At 33.8% G+C, this 15,762-nt stretch overlaps 2 protein-coding genes across 5 annotated transcripts in view; one reads left to right on the top strand and one right to left on the bottom strand.

Annotated features, from left to right (window-relative positions):
* The window catches only part of LOC114338978 (26S proteasome non-ATPase regulatory subunit 5), a 42,522-nt gene extending 40,875 nt beyond the window's left edge, over positions 1-1,647 (bottom strand). Inside the window, exons 1-2 of the mRNA XM_050657251.1 lie at positions 1,265-1,647; positions 819-1,206 (exon numbers count right to left, since the gene is read on the bottom strand). Coding sequence (XP_050513208.1) covers positions 819-1,206; positions 1,265-1,446 — 570 coding nt within the window. The 5' untranslated portion in view covers positions 1,447-1,647. The remainder of the gene's footprint in view (positions 1-818; positions 1,207-1,264) is intronic.
* Positions 1,648-4,635: 2,988 nt separating this feature from the next.
* LOC126888830 (zinc finger protein 678-like) overlaps positions 4,636-15,762 on the top strand; it is an 89,445-nt gene continuing 78,318 nt past the window's right edge. For 2 of the 4 annotated variants that reach the window (XM_050657247.1, XM_050657250.1), the window contains exon 1: positions 4,637-5,245. In XM_050657247.1, coding sequence (XP_050513204.1) covers positions 4,789-5,245 — 457 coding nt within the window. In that variant the 5' untranslated portion in view covers positions 4,637-4,788. Of the gene's footprint in view, positions 5,246-15,762 lie in introns of all 4 variants that reach the window. The other 2 variants (XM_050657249.1, XM_050657248.1) reach the window with 2 other exon arrangements.

The raw sequence follows: 15,762 nt of genomic DNA, 5'->3' as shown, positions 1-15,762 counted from the left end.
CAAATCAGGTTTCATTGTCAAAATACAAAATACACTCAACTTCGCAGACGATCAAGTAATAATGGCTCAAGATTATGACTTATGAATTAAACTATATGGCAGAAAATTTATTGAAGAGTATGATTAGTCTCCAAGTAAATAAAAAAAACCAAATACTTGTGCATTGGAGGAGAAAAAAAAATATATCATATTAGACCATAACACCACAATAAAGCACTGCTATGATTAAGTGAAGTATCTAGATATCACTATTTCACACAATGGAACATTAGACAAAGCCATAAGAGATAGAAATATGTCAGGGAGAAAAGTCATCACAATGTTAAACAGCATGTTATGGGACCAATCCATTAGCAAAGAAAATAAAAAGAGGATATATGAGACTATAGTGAAAAGTACCACTTTATACAGCTGTGAGGTATGGCCACTGAACGAAAGAACACTGGCAACTCTGAGAGCAACAGAAATAGATTTTTGAAGAAGAGCCACAGGAAGATCTAGAATGGAAAGGGTTACCCACGAATGCATTAGAGAAATAATGGGAATCAAATGAACAATCATCAATGACCTAACAACAAAACAATTTATCTGGTTCGGACATATACAAAGAATGGATGGACAACAAATACAAGAGGACATATTAAAATGCCAGAGAAAAAGTTGGAGTAAAGGAATAAATAACGAGCTGAGAGAAAGAGAAATAGAAGAGAACCTTTGGAACAACTGCACAAGTAGCGATTGGAAGTCAGAAAATGTTAAAAACCATACAAACGACATGTAGTAGTAGTAGTAGTAGTAGTAGTAGTAAAAAGGATTACCTCATAGACTCTAAGCCTTGTAAGTTCATTTATACACATGATTTCTTGTATCTCCTTAACAATATCACCAGACACCAAAACTTTTAAGCCTAAATCCGAAATACCAACATCTGAAACAATTTTTGCAGCTTCTTGAGCAACTGCTAGTTCACTATCCCCAACACATTGGATTACACTGCTTAACAAGGAAATTCTTCGACACACATTTATAAGACCTTCTTCTTTTGATACGTTTCTGTGTATTTCATTGAGAGCCATAATTTTTACGCCAGGGTAAGGGTGGTGCAAAGCTCTTTCTAATGGTACATCATATTTATTTGTGCTCTCTCCAATGCTCAAGTTGTTCATAAACAAACTAAGGACTTCGCATGCTAGATCAACTTCTTCTCTGTAAAAAAGGTAAAATAAATTTGAGGTAATGACTATTTTATAAGTAATGTACTTACGTATTGGAATTATTTAAACAGTCAAAGACCAGAGGTATGTTAAAACTATTGGCAACTTTAGAGGCTTCAGACTGTGGAATTGATATTAAATGATCCTTAATTTCATTTAAAACCGAAACCCTCTGTTCTTCTTGTAAAAGTTTTGATTGCGTTTCTGCTGACCAATCTTCCCGGGATGCCATTTTCAAAATGATTTGTTGTTTTTAGTCTGACAAATATCAATTTTTTATACTACGAAGTTAGCTACTTTTCCAGCTCTTCACTTCTCCTTCTTTATGGGCTGTTAATTGTATTAGTATTAAAAGAGGTATTAAGCCACTATAAACATTTAGGGCCGGTTGTTCGAACGCTAATCAACAATGATCACTATCAAATATTTAATTACTGTCACCAATGTCAACTTTTATTGGGTTGCTGAAAACATAATTGATTATAATTATGAGATTAGTTAATCAATTAACATAACAATTATTAACATAATTGATTAAGTAATTTCATAATTGTAATCAATTATGTTTTCAGCAACCCAAACAAAGTAGACATTGACAGTTGGTGACAGTAATTAAATATTTGATAATGATCATTGTTGATTAGCGTTCGAACAACCGGCCCTTAGTTTGTTCGAATAATTCTGTATTTGCGAAGTAATCTCGAAGCGAAGATCGGTGGAATATGCGCATTTTATCAATGAAATTCGATATCTTTAAGATATTTCAGAAGCCGCTATAGATAAGATGTTTTAACGACCTATTCATCATTCAGAATTACTCAACGGACATTAGTACAGTTAAAATAATTTAGACGATAACCGGACAACATTGATTTAATGAGTAAAATTTAGTTTTTTTTACTTTAATGACAAAAAAAGTAAGCCCATTAGCAGAACCCAATTAAACATTATTTTGCACATCATATTTGAACCATTATTTGGTTGAAAAATCTCATTTTTGTTGGCAAAAAAATATATTAATTTGTTTGGACTAAATTACAGTTGTGCTTATCTTAAAAAGAATATGTTACTATCAGGTTTGTTCCAACATGAACTTTTGGACGGTCCAGAAACCGTCACGAAACTACTTGTACCGTTTGTTGTGCGCATGTTCGTAATTGTATCGCCCAGTTATCGTCCCATGACGGTAATCATATATTTGTCATTTTTATTGGTGACAGCTTGTGTGCTTTTAGTCGATCAAAGGCTCAAAAACTTTAAAGAATTAAGTCCTAGTGCGCAAGTCAGTCCAACCAGCACATTATGCACTTGCCCGATTACTGAAATGATCATCACGAAACCGTCACCGAAAGATCACAATTCTTGTTGGAACAGTGGGAAGGACGATCCGATGACGATCATATTTTTGTTGGAACGGATTTTGTTTACTGCGCAGAAGCGTTACCGTTTCGTGACGGTTCTCGGTCGTGTTGGAACAAACCTATCAACATTCGCACAGTGTTGCCAGACTGAATTTTGTTATTTTGGGTGTACATTTTTTCCACGGATCTCCGAAGGTACAATACACGAGTCGTTTGAGGCCGGCTTTATGATAAAACATGGCGGATACGATTCATATCGAGTGTTCGTAATCCCTATGCAGCCTAAAACAATGATCTAAGTGCATTAATTAAAATTTAAATTTCAGATTCTATTCAAAGTTAATAGTCCAGAAAGCCACTGCGCATCCGCTAGGGAAAATATTCTAATTCGTATTTTTTGCACAATTTTACTCAAAAAGGACTCCTCTTAACAAATTTGCATGTTGCCAGGACCAAAAGGTGGTAAAAAATTTTTTAAACGTTTTTTTTTTTGTTTTTTTCCTAAAATTATTATTTTTGCATGGAAAAAAGTTTTTTTAGGTTTTTTGGATCATTCTAAACAGAAAAGGTCTTTAGTGACTTTTCTCTAAAAATGATAGTTTTTGACATATAAGCGAATAAAAATTGAAAAATTGCGAAATCGGCCATTTTTAGTCCTCAAAAACTATGTGAAAAACTGAAAATTTGAATGTTGCCAAGGTAGGTAGATAATTTAAACATCGATTGATGAAATCCCTAAGAGTTTTTTGCAATACAATATTCAAAACTTCTTTGTTTTTTAATTGCTAATCAAGCGTGCGCGACACTATTTTCCACGGACAGTATGGTGCAAATAAAAGGAATAAATTCGTTATTTCATAAACCGGCGACTTTAAGGAAGAATCCCAAAACAGGTCGATTTTTATTTTTAAGTTATGATATTGTGGCATATATGATATACTAGTGACGTCATCCATCTGGACGTGATGACGTAATCGATGATTTTTTTAAATGAGAATAGGGGTCGTGTGCTAGCTCATTTGAAAGGTTCTTCAATTATCTATTCAGTAATAAAAACATTTATATAATTATTTATACAGGGTGTCCAAAAAAATTTTATTAAATTAAATTATTTGACAAAAAAAGAAGTAGAAGGACACCCTGTATAAATAATTATGTAAATGTTTACATTACTGAATAGAGAATTGAAGAACCTTTCAAATGAGCTACCACACGATCCCTATTCTCATTTAAAAAAATCATCGATTACGTCATCACGCCCAGACGGATGACGTCACTAGTATACCATATATGCCACAATATCATAACTTAAAAATAAAAATCGACCTGTTTCGGGATTTTTCCTTAAAGTCGCCGGTTTACGAAATAACGAATTTATTCCTTTCATTTGCACCATACTGTCGGTGGAAAATAGTGTCGAGCACGCTTGCTTAGCAATTAAAAAAAAATAGGAGTTTTGAATATTGTATTGCAAAAAACTCTCCGGGATTTCATCAACAGATGTTTAAAGAATATCTACCTACCTTGGCAACATTCAAATTTTCAGTTTTTCACATAGTTTTTGAGGGTTAAAAATGGCCGATTTCGCAATTTTTCAATTTTTAATCGCTTATATGTCAAAAACTATCATTTTTAGAGAAAAGTCACTAAAGACCTTTTCTGTTTGGAATGATCCAAAAAACCTAAAAAAAACTTTTTCCATACAAAAAAAAAAATTTTAGGAGAAAAACAAAAAAAAAACGTTTAAAAAATTTTTGACCACCTTTTGGTCCTGGCAACATGCAAATTTGTTAAAAGGAGTCCTTTTTGAGTAAGATTGTGCAAAAAATCTGAATTAGAATATTTTTCCTAGCGGATGCACAGTGGCTTTCTGGACTATAACTAAACCTATTATAAAAGCAAGATCAACTGGTAACAACTAAAATATGTAGATAAATGAAGATAAACCATATTTGGATCCCGGCTGTCACATTTAATTTTGACAACATATTATACTGCCCTATTTTTTCAGTATGATGTTTTGGCTGTCAAGTATCAAATAAGTGTGTAGTGTGTGAGCACGTATGAGTGTGTGTGACATTTGTCATCTGTCATATCTTGAATATTTTTGGTTTTTGTAGCTTGACGTCTTGGTTTTGATTTGATTTAATTATATTTTTTTGTATTAATTTTACACATTACAACCATTATTTAACAATACGGTTTAATTCGAAATGGAGTTAAGTGAAGACTCTATAAAAAGGAAACAAAATGTTTTAATATCTGACCAAGATGGTGTTTCTCTAGAGAAACATGACAATGTACAAATTAAATCAGAACTGGAAGAATGCATGTTTGAGAGTAATTACACAGAGGATTCTTTACCAGACTCGTATTGTTCGGACGATATTAAAATAGAAGAACATGAATTACAATGTGAAATAAGTAGCTCATTCTCCATCATTATCAAGCAAGAAGTTAAGACAGAAATAAAAAAAGAACTGGATGACGATAATTTAGGGGTAAATCATGGCTGTGAATCTCGATTTAAAATTACAAATACGAAAGAATTGGACTCGGACAAAGATATAAAATTACAGATAGGAGCTTCAACAGAGATATATCATGATCATGGAGAACATTGTAGAAATACGAAAAGATCGAAATTACTGTCCAACATTGACAAACAAAGTAAGTTTTAGTCTATATATAGAGTTAATGAATGAAAAATTTATGATAATTTTGCCTCAGTTAAGTAAACAGTTCAAGTCGATTCGCTTATCTGAGACAGGTCCGTGAACCTGGCCCCCCCGAAATGCGAATATTCGTGTGAAAATTTGCGCATTGTTTGCCCATCGTTTGATCATGTTTGCCCACTAATTACTTTTTTTTGCCCACCTTTACAATAAGAGATACATACATGACATAAAAAACATAAGACCCAAATTTGCTCCGAATTGAAAAAAAAGATATGCTCTCGTTTGACCATCGTTTGACCACGTTTGCCCACCTTTTAATTTTTTTAGATATTTATTATTTCTCGAGATATGACATAATTTACATAAATGACATGAAATAAAATTTTTTCGAATATCGAACTCGCGCGTTTGTTTGTCCGTCGTTTGACCACGTTTGCCCACCTTTTAGTTTTTTGAGATATTTATTGTTTCTCGAGATATGACATGATTTACATAAATGACATAAAATATAATTTTTCGAAAATCGGACTCGCGCGTTCGTTTGTCCATCGTTTGACCACGTTTGCCCACCTTTTAATTTTTTCAGATATTTATTGTTTCTCGAGATATGACATGATTGACATAAATGACATAAAATATAATTTTTCGAAAATCGAACTCGCGCGTTCGTTTGTCTGTCGTTTTACCACGTTTTTCCACTTTTTCGTTTTTCGATACACTCATTATTTTCCGAGATACGACATACACGACATAAATCACAAAAAACCTATAAAATGAAATTTTTTCGAAAATTGAACCCGCGCGTTCTTTTGTCCGTCGTTTGACCACGTTTGCCCACCTTTTAATTTTTTCAGATATTTATTGTTTCTCGAGATATGACATGATTGACATAAATGACATAAAATATAATTTTTCGAAAATCGAACTCGCGCGTTCGTTTGTCCGTCGTTTGACCACGTTTTTCCACTTTTTCGTTTTTCGATACACTCATTATTTTCCAAGATACGACATACACGACATAAATAACAAAAAACCTATAAAATATAATTTTTCGAAAATCGAACTCGCGCGTTTGTTTGTCCATCGTTTGACCACGTTTGCCCACCTTTTAATTTTTTCAGATATTTATTGTTTCTCGAGATATGACATGATTGACATAAATGACATAAAATATAATTTTTCGAAAATCGAACTTGCGCCTTCGTTTGTCCTTCGTTTGACCACGTTTTTCCACTTTTTAGTTTTTCGATACACTCATTATTTTCCGAGATACGACATACACGACATAAATAACAAAAAACCTATAAAATGAAATTTTTTCGAAAATCGAACTCGCGCGTTCGTTTTCCTTCGTTTGACCAAGGTGGGCAAACGTGGTCAAACGATGGACAAACGAACGCGCACACACACACACACACACACACACACACACACACACACACACACACACACACACACACACACACACACACACACACACACACACACATGCTCGTATCAACCCCAGCCCCGGGGAACATGTGTGTTCCAATGGAAAAGTGGAACCCACATGTCTGAAGATCAAACCGGTCACACCCCGTAATAGAGTGGTACCTATCTGACCCCCAAGCTATACCTCCACCCCTCCCCATCGAAGGACATACCGAATGGGGAGGCATTGACCTTAACGTTACTTTGGATGCCCTGGGTAATGGGACATCCTTTGTATTACTTCATGTGGTTAAGCCACCTGGTTTTAGGGGTAGCTAGAAGAAGCTTTTCTCCCTATTAATGACTAAATTAAGTTTTTACTTTACTTTGGACTTGTGTCCTAAAAAAAATGTGTTCCGGACATCAAGGCACCGATCTAAATCAGTGTCTCGCTGTCCAGACCGTGTGAGCTCAATCACTCAGCCGGTGAATTGACAAAATAAATTTTGTTCTCCTCGACAGCTGAGCGCCCGAAAGGTGTGGCCATCAAGCCCACGTCTGTCGGTACGTGACCTCGATGCTCACATTCCGCGGCTATGGTCCATTTGACCTACCTGAAGGGTACTTAGTGCCTGAAGGGCGACATTTGTCTTTCGATATCATGTGGCTATTTCAATTTTTCATTCTTAAGGGTTTCCTCTATATCCAGCTAACTGCTGTCTAGGCCGTCTATGTACCGTTCTTTGGTTTTTGTCGTAATTAGTCAATTCTCTTAATAATCTGCTAGGATGGTTCCTGATATTATTAAATATTTCTTGTGCTCTTTCGTCTATCATTCTCAGGACTTTCTTTTGTTGCGTATGTCCAAATACGTATCTTAATAGATAGATAGATAGATATCTTTATTTCAAAATAGGTAACCTAATATACAAATTTAACTTAAATACATTTTTTTACATATAAAACGAAGGAAAATACAATAGTAGAGTAGAGTAGAGTAGAGTATTTATTGGTAATAATGTACAAATGTACTTTTACGGGTCAGCAATAATTAAAATTGTCTAAAATTACATTAAAAGTTGACAGTACTTCAGTAAAAAAAAACCTATTACTAAAATTTAAAAACTAAACACTAATTAAATTACAGGACAAAACAAAATTTAGATCTGAAGTACTCCTCAAATGAGTAGAAAGCACCCATCAGAAGATAATTTTTAATTTGTCTCTTAAATTGGTTAAAATCAAGACTTTTAATAGATATTGGTATACAGTTATAAAATTTCAATGCTAGGTATCTGGTTCCATTTCTGGTCCTCTCAAGTCGACTGAAGTCTGGTACAAGGGCATCATGATTTCTAGTCTGATAAGTATGCTGTTGTGTTTTATACAGATCTACATTTTGATGAACATACAACAGGCACTGCATAATGTACACAGAAGGTAGTGTGAGAATCCTCAGGTTTCTGAAAGACTGCCTACAATCGTCCCGATAACCCTGACCTGTGATTATGCGAATACACTTTCTCTGCTGACCAAACACCTTATCTATATGGCAAGAGTGTCCCCAGGAAAGGATTGCGTAAGTTAGTCGTGAGTGAAATACAATGATTCACAATAAAAAAATTCAATAAAAAAAAGATAATAAATGTAATAATAAATTAAAAAATAATAACAAATTGAAGAGCTTATTGCAACATAATGGTAAGCCACAAAATAATAAAACCGAGATATCAATGTTTAAAGTTTTAAAAAAATCTAAAAAATATTGGTTTAAATGTAAAAACCTGAACGCTTGTTAGTTAGTTATATTAGTTATTAAAATACATGTACATTTATTATTTCACAAAAAAACACATATTTATATTAAAAAAATAGGTTTATTAAAAAAAAAGTGGCTTAACATATTCTTAAATTTAAAAAATCGCAATACAAAAAAATCAACTAAGTTATGTTTCTACAATTTCCACTTCTTCATTAACTTCAGAAGCTGCGTTTAACTGATTATAAAAAGTGTGGTACACTGGCGGGATATAAACAAACTTTTTATATTGTCCAGTTTATTTTTCGCAATTTTCAGAGGTTCGTTATATTTCTTGGGAATGTTTGACAACTCTATTATTGCAGGTCTGCCTTTCCGTAAAACGGAATTTTCTTCGCCAATTTCACGTGAACTAATAATCGTCTTGGTTTTCTTAGAAGTATACTGCTGTCCTGAATTACGGATTCTTTTTCTTTCATTTCGATCATAGTGTTCCTCATTTCGTTGTCTCCATCTTGTTGGTTTTTTCTTCTCTGAATTAACCTCCTTATCTTTAAAAAGCCTGGGTATTGGTTCCTGCAATTCATCCTAGAACAACAAAAAGAGACTGTATTACACTCTAGAATTTGCGAATATTTCAAAAATTTTATATCAATAACTCGATAAGCCACATGACATACCATATTGTTCCATGTAATATATATGAATATTTTTGTGCAAAAACATGGTAAGCCAAAAAATCAGAAAATAAAGCTTACCTCACTAGATTGAGACGGAAAATCATCGCCACTGGGCTACACTGGTCTTTGTCTGCTACACTGTCATCCCTATCATCAATAAAATTGACATTTAAACTGCTATTTTCGCTTAAAACCGCTCTTAATTCAGCACGTGCACCTGATGTCGACGCCATTTTAATGTGGCTTACCACGTTTTACGCGAAAAAGTGAACAGAAATGGGCGATTGTATAAACACGATACAGCAATAACTCCGCCATCTATTGCAGTAATCGCCAAATAATTTTTATATGGCTTAACATAGGTTTCTTCAAATACATAATGCAATAAAAGAGAATTCTGTAGAATTGTGGCTTACCATTATGTTGCAATAAGCTCTTCAATTATAATCAAAATTAATAACGAATTATAATCAAATTAACAAGTTCCCCAACCAATAAAAGTCAATAAAAATAAACAAAAATATTGTGCACGTTCACCGCCAATTCAAATACATACTACTTTAAATTTTTAAGGAAAACCTTTAATTTATCTTTAAAACTTTTAACTGTCCTACAGTCTTTTAATTCATTAGGCAATTCATTAAATTCTCTGAAACCTCTAAATATTAATGAATTCATTGAGCTGCTATAATTCATTTTAGAAGAGTATATGTTATTTTTATTTCGAGTATCGTGTATGTGTGTATTAGGAAAATTAATAAATTGCTGAAAATAATCGGGAGCTATATTGTTTTTAATTTTATAAACAAAAATCAATGCAAAATATTGAAACCTTTGATATACCGAAAACCAGTTCAATGTATTCAGCATTAAATTTATTGGTGTCCATCGACCCATTCTTAATATTATACGCATGCCACGATTTTGTAATTTTTGAAGTTGCCCCATTTTATTTAGGTTGAACAAATATAAGACTGATGCACAATAATCAAAATGTGGTTGGATTATTGAATTATATACAGTAAGTCTAGTTTCTAAAGATAAATTTTTTGCTATTCTTGTAAAAAAGAATAATTTCTTGCTGATTTTTTTGTGTATATAAACAAAATGATCTTCCAATGAAAGAGTGTTATCAAGTTGAAATCCTAAGTATTTAATAGTTGTTGTTATTTCAATCTTTTCACCATTTATGGATAAATTAATGCTATTTATATTGATTTTTTTATACTTATATCTACTGGTTACAATTAGAGCTTTTGTCTTTGATACATTTAATTTTAACTTGTTTAATGTTAAATAATTATAAACAGCCTCTAGAATTGAATTCATTTTTGCCACTGCATTTTCCAAGCATACATCACTACAAGCTATTAACGTATCGTCAGCAAAAAGATTGACAAACTCACAATCCACAAACAGATCTATATCATTCAAGTAGAGAATAAAAAGTAATGGCTCCAGGACACTGCCCTGAGGTACACCTAGATCAATGTTAAGTTCATCTGACATACAATTATGGAATTTAACCTTCTGCTTGCGATTTGATAGATAATTATTCAGCCAGTCAAAAACTCCACTCCTAATGCCATACTGCCACAATTTTGCCAGTAAAATATTACGGTCTATGGTCTCAAACGCCCTCTTAAGGTCTAAGAATACAGATACTACATATTTGTTTTGATCCAATTCAGTTTTAAATTTACTAATTGTCAATTGAAGTGCCGAATCACAAGAGTGTTGCTTTCTGAAACCAGATTGATTACTTATCAAAATAGCATTTGTTTTAACATGTTCAATAATTTGATCATACACAACAAGCTCAATCAATTTTTCAATTGGGGGTAGTGTATTGATGGGTCTGAATTCTTCAGCTTTCACTGTATTATTGATTTTTTGAATTGGTACAATTGTACTAACTTTAAGTTGATTCGGAATTTTACCAGTAGACAGACAAGTATTGATTAAATTTAGTATAATATGCCCAATTGTTTCAAAAATGTCTTTGAGAATTTTAGCGTTTAATATATCATGAACTGAGCATTTACTGTCTAATTTATTAACATACATACATAATTTGTTTAAAGATACTAATTTAAATTTATTTATTGGTAGGTATAAGTTACTATTTTTATTACACCAGGTTTGCCTCAAATCCAAAGCTCCAACAATATTGTTGATACTTGAAACAAAGTAACTGTTGAACTGGTTAGCGATTTCTTTGCTATCTTGACATGTTGAATACATACCTGTTTCAAATTGAACATATTGAGGTGAACCCTTGGATTTAATGTTCACTAAATTTTTTAATGTTCTCCACATTTCTTTGGGGTTGTGTCTAAATCTATCTATTTTATTAAAATGATAAAGATTTTTTTTAGTTTTTAACAAATTAACAATTTCATTACGATATCTTTTAAAATTACTCCACAACTCCTGTTTAAACGGTTCAAGTGCTGTTTTAAAAGTTCTATAAGCATTATCACGTAATTTTATAAGAGAGTAAACTTCGTTATCAAACCAAGGTAGCTTTAAGTTAAACCGGCAGATTTGAATAGGTGCTGTTTTATTGATTTCAATCTCACAATTTAAAAATAACTCATTAAAAATCGAGTCAACATCAACAGAATTCAAATTCCAGTTATAATACATTAAATTAGTTTGAATTGTCAAAATATTACTCTGACTTAAATTTCTAAATTTCTTAACATTATAATGCTCTGTACTTTTAGTATTTCTTAGATTAACAGAAATAATGGAGTGGTCAGTTAATTTTGGAGTTTCATGAACATTTACTATGATATTATTAGTATTTGACAGGACATAATCTACCAGTGTTTTAGATACATTTGTCACTCTAGTAGGTTCTGTAACTAATTGGCAAATACCGTAGCTCAACATTTGATCATTTATTTTTTTGACATAAAAAGTTCTTGACAATTGATCTAAATTGAAATCGCCCACTAAAATGAAAGAGTGGTTCGTTGAAACAATAAAATCAAAAATATTATCCAGTTCTTCCATAAACCTAGCATCTGATGATGAAGGCGAATGATATATGCAACCTATGTACCAAGTTGATGTTAAAAAATTAACTTTTAAAATTACACACCAATAATTTTTGTCAAGGACATACTTTCTTACAACAGAACATCTATAGTCACTTTTAACATATACTAACACTCCACCAGTATACCTACTTGATGAATCACAACGAACACACATATAGTTTTCAATTCTTATTTCATTATCTTCTATGTCCTTGGTGGTCCTGGTCTCGCTTAATAAAATAACCTTCGGATTAAAACATAACAGACTTTCCCTAATTAGATCTAAATTTTGCAAAACACTTTGAGCATTTATATATATAACATCTGTATTAAGTTGTATATCAGGTGCAATTTTTAGTTTTTTTTGATTATTTATATTATTTTTGTTGACAATCGTGGGTCTATTATTAATGTATTTAATAGTTTTACTATGGTCACCCGAATCGATCAGATTCTGTAGTTCATTTTGTACTTTTTTATAATACTCACGTTGCTGGTTGGTTTGATCTGCAAAGATCTTGATACCTGCTTCCTTAATCAGTTGTTTATTCTTCAGCACAGACATAACCTTTTCTTTAGATGGTAGTATAACTTTAATTGGTCTAGTTTTCATTGGTGTAAACTTTCCAAGTCTAAAAACTTTAATGCTCTTTCTGTCTATATCAAAATTTTCCAATATCTTGTTTACCGTAGTCAAGTCTTCATCATTTCTGTCCTGTTGGGTCTTCATTTTGGACTCATTTACATTAAACACTACAATATTAGAAGCTCTCCTCTCTCTATCCATAATTTCACTGATTAAATCTTCCTTAACACTCAATGACATTTCCCCACTTCTCTTGAATGGGACATATCTAGGTATATTCAGAGCTTCTCTGATCATGTGGTTTTGGATGGTTTGTATTTTTTTCTTGTTGGTATTACACGTGTGTCCCCATGCGGCTGAGGCGTATGTTAGTGTTGGCAAAATTATACAATTTGCCATCCTAATCTTTGTCTTAAATCTCAGTTTACTCTTTCGACCTATTAGCGATGAGAGTTGACTCCTAAGGGCTTTAGCTTTGTTGGTTGTTTGTTTTACGTGTTCTGTAAAGGTCAGCCTTTTGTCCAACATTACGCCTAGGTATTTGGCTTGATTTGACCATTCAATTTGGGTATCAAATAGGGATAGTACCTCATTTGGCCTGCCTCTTGTTTTTTGGTACATGACGGCCTGTGTTTTGTCAGGATTGATAGCTATTTTCCACTGCACACACCATTCTTGTAGTCCATCAAGAGCTCTTTGTAGATGTCTTGTTGCAAAATCTGGGTGTGTACTGCTAAAAGCTATCGCTGTATCATCTGCGTATAGACTTAGCAACGATCTGGGTTCAGTTGGGGTGTCTGCCGTATATATGGTATATAGATATGGCGACAACACTGCCCCCTGTGGTACACCAGCCTCCATGTTCCCAACTTCGGACAGGGTTGGCCCTATCCGAACTCTGAACCTCCTGTTGGCTAGGTATGACGAGAGAAGACACCTCATCGCCTCACTATAACCAGATTGGTTCATTTTATACAGCAGGCCGTCGTGCCAGACTCTGTCGAATGCTTTACTGACGTCTAGAAAGGCGGCCGCTGTATATTTCTTTTCGTTGAACCCTTTCGTGATATACTCTGTTAACCTCAGCACTTGAAGTTCACACGAGTGCTCGGATCTGAATCCGAACTGTGCTTCAGGTATTGTTCCGATTGCTTCAGATTATTCTTTTAGCCTAGCTAATATTATGACCCGTTCTGCGATTTTGCTTAATGCTGGTAATAAGCTTATCGGTCTATAATTCTGTGGAAATGTGCCATTTTTTCCTGGTTTTTCAATCATGATTACGTGAGCCTCTTTCCATCTGTCAGGAAAATGTCTTAGTCTTAAGATGTTATTTATTATATTTGTTATGTACACTATTGCTTTTCCTGGCAGATTTTTCAGAGCTCTGTTCGTAATCTGGTCCGGTCCTGGAGCTTTTTTGGCATTAGTACGCTTGATCAGTTGTCTGACCTCTTCAGGGGAGCTGTGTGTAATACCTATAATACCCTTTCTTCTTTTTAGAATTCTACATCTTCGTTCGACTTCTTCTGTGAAGTCTAGATCTTCATCGGGATGATAGTTTTCCCTACATTCTCTTTCTAGCGTGTTTTTCATTACTTCCGCTTTGTCTTCTTCTGTGTAGACAATTCTATTTTCACCGTGTAAAGGAGGGATTGGTTTTTTTTATCTTTTCTTAGTATTTTAGATAGCTTCCAGAACGCGGATTTATTTGGGTTTTGTTGCTGGATATAGTTGTCCCAGTTTTCATTTCGATGATCGTCTAATTGTTTTTTGACTTCCCTATTCAGCTCATTAGCAATTCTTTTGTCCTCTGGGTTTCTTGTTCTGTTGGCTCTTCTTCTTTTCCTGTTTTTCTCGTTTATCAGTTCTTTCAGCTCATTGCTGATTTCCCTGAATCTTCCTTTTGTTGTTGGAGTTTTTTCTTCTGTGGTGCTGGTCTCGATAGCGTTTTGTATCGTTTTTTCTAGATGTTTAACGCATTCCTCTAGTTCTTCTTTTGTATTTATTGTTGGTATTGCACCAATAGTTTCACTTACTATTCTTTTGTAGTTTGGCCAATTTGTTCGTTTTTTCTTATAGGTTTGCAAGTTGCTTGTTTCTACTGCTCCCAGGGTCAGTATAATTGGGTTGTGATCTGAGTCACCCTCATTCATTGAATATATTTCGTATTGTTGACCTACATTTTGTAGAATTGCTATGTCTAGGAATGTGGGAAGTCTGTTTCCACCATGGAAGCATGTAGGTTCTATGGGTCCCGCCACCACGGTGTTTGGTCGTTCTTCGAGATAGCCACACAATATTCTCCCGTTGCGGTTTGTGGTTCTATCGAACCAGTTCGGCGATTTTGCGTTCAGATCTCCTATAATGATAGAGGGCTCTACTGTGTTTAATATGACATTCAAGTCTTCCTTGAAGATTGGATCATTTGGTCTAACATATGCTGAAACAATTTTCAGTATATCTTTTCCTGTCTTGATCCTCACTATGGTGGCTTCCATAGTGATGAGTCCGTCTGGTGTAGGAATTACTTGGTGTTTGATTCCTTTTTTCACCAGAATCGCCGTGCCTCCTGATGTGGCTGTGTAGTCATTTCTATAGACATCATAACCTGGAAATTTTGTTTTTGTTTTTTCCGTTATCCTAGTTTCTTGTAAGGCTATGATGTCTAGTTCGAGTCTGTTGGAAAACTCGTCCAAGGTGTTAATTTTCTGTTTTAGCCCATTTGGATTCCATGACCCAATACGCAGATCTGCCAACCGATTAGTTAGTTCCATGGACGTCTTTATTTATACGTCCATGGTTACAATAAACGAAGAAGATAAAGAAAAAATGAAAAGCTTGACAACTCTCTGTTACATGAAAATATATATCGAAGAAGAAATAAGAAAAAATACAGAAGTTATGCAGTGCTATAACTGCCAAGGATTCTACCATAAATCCAAAGCCTGTCACTGTGGAACTAAATGCGTTAAGTGTGGCGGATCACACATTAGCAGCGAGTGCACAAAGGGCAGGAACACCGAA

This window comes from Diabrotica virgifera, chromosome 7 (assembly GCF_917563875.1).
Source record: "Diabrotica virgifera virgifera chromosome 7, PGI_DIABVI_V3a".
Classification (NCBI taxonomy): domain Eukaryota; kingdom Metazoa; phylum Arthropoda; class Insecta; order Coleoptera; family Chrysomelidae; genus Diabrotica; species Diabrotica virgifera.
The sequence above is the reverse complement of the archived record's forward strand: the minus strand, read 5'-3'. Positions and strand labels throughout refer to the sequence as shown.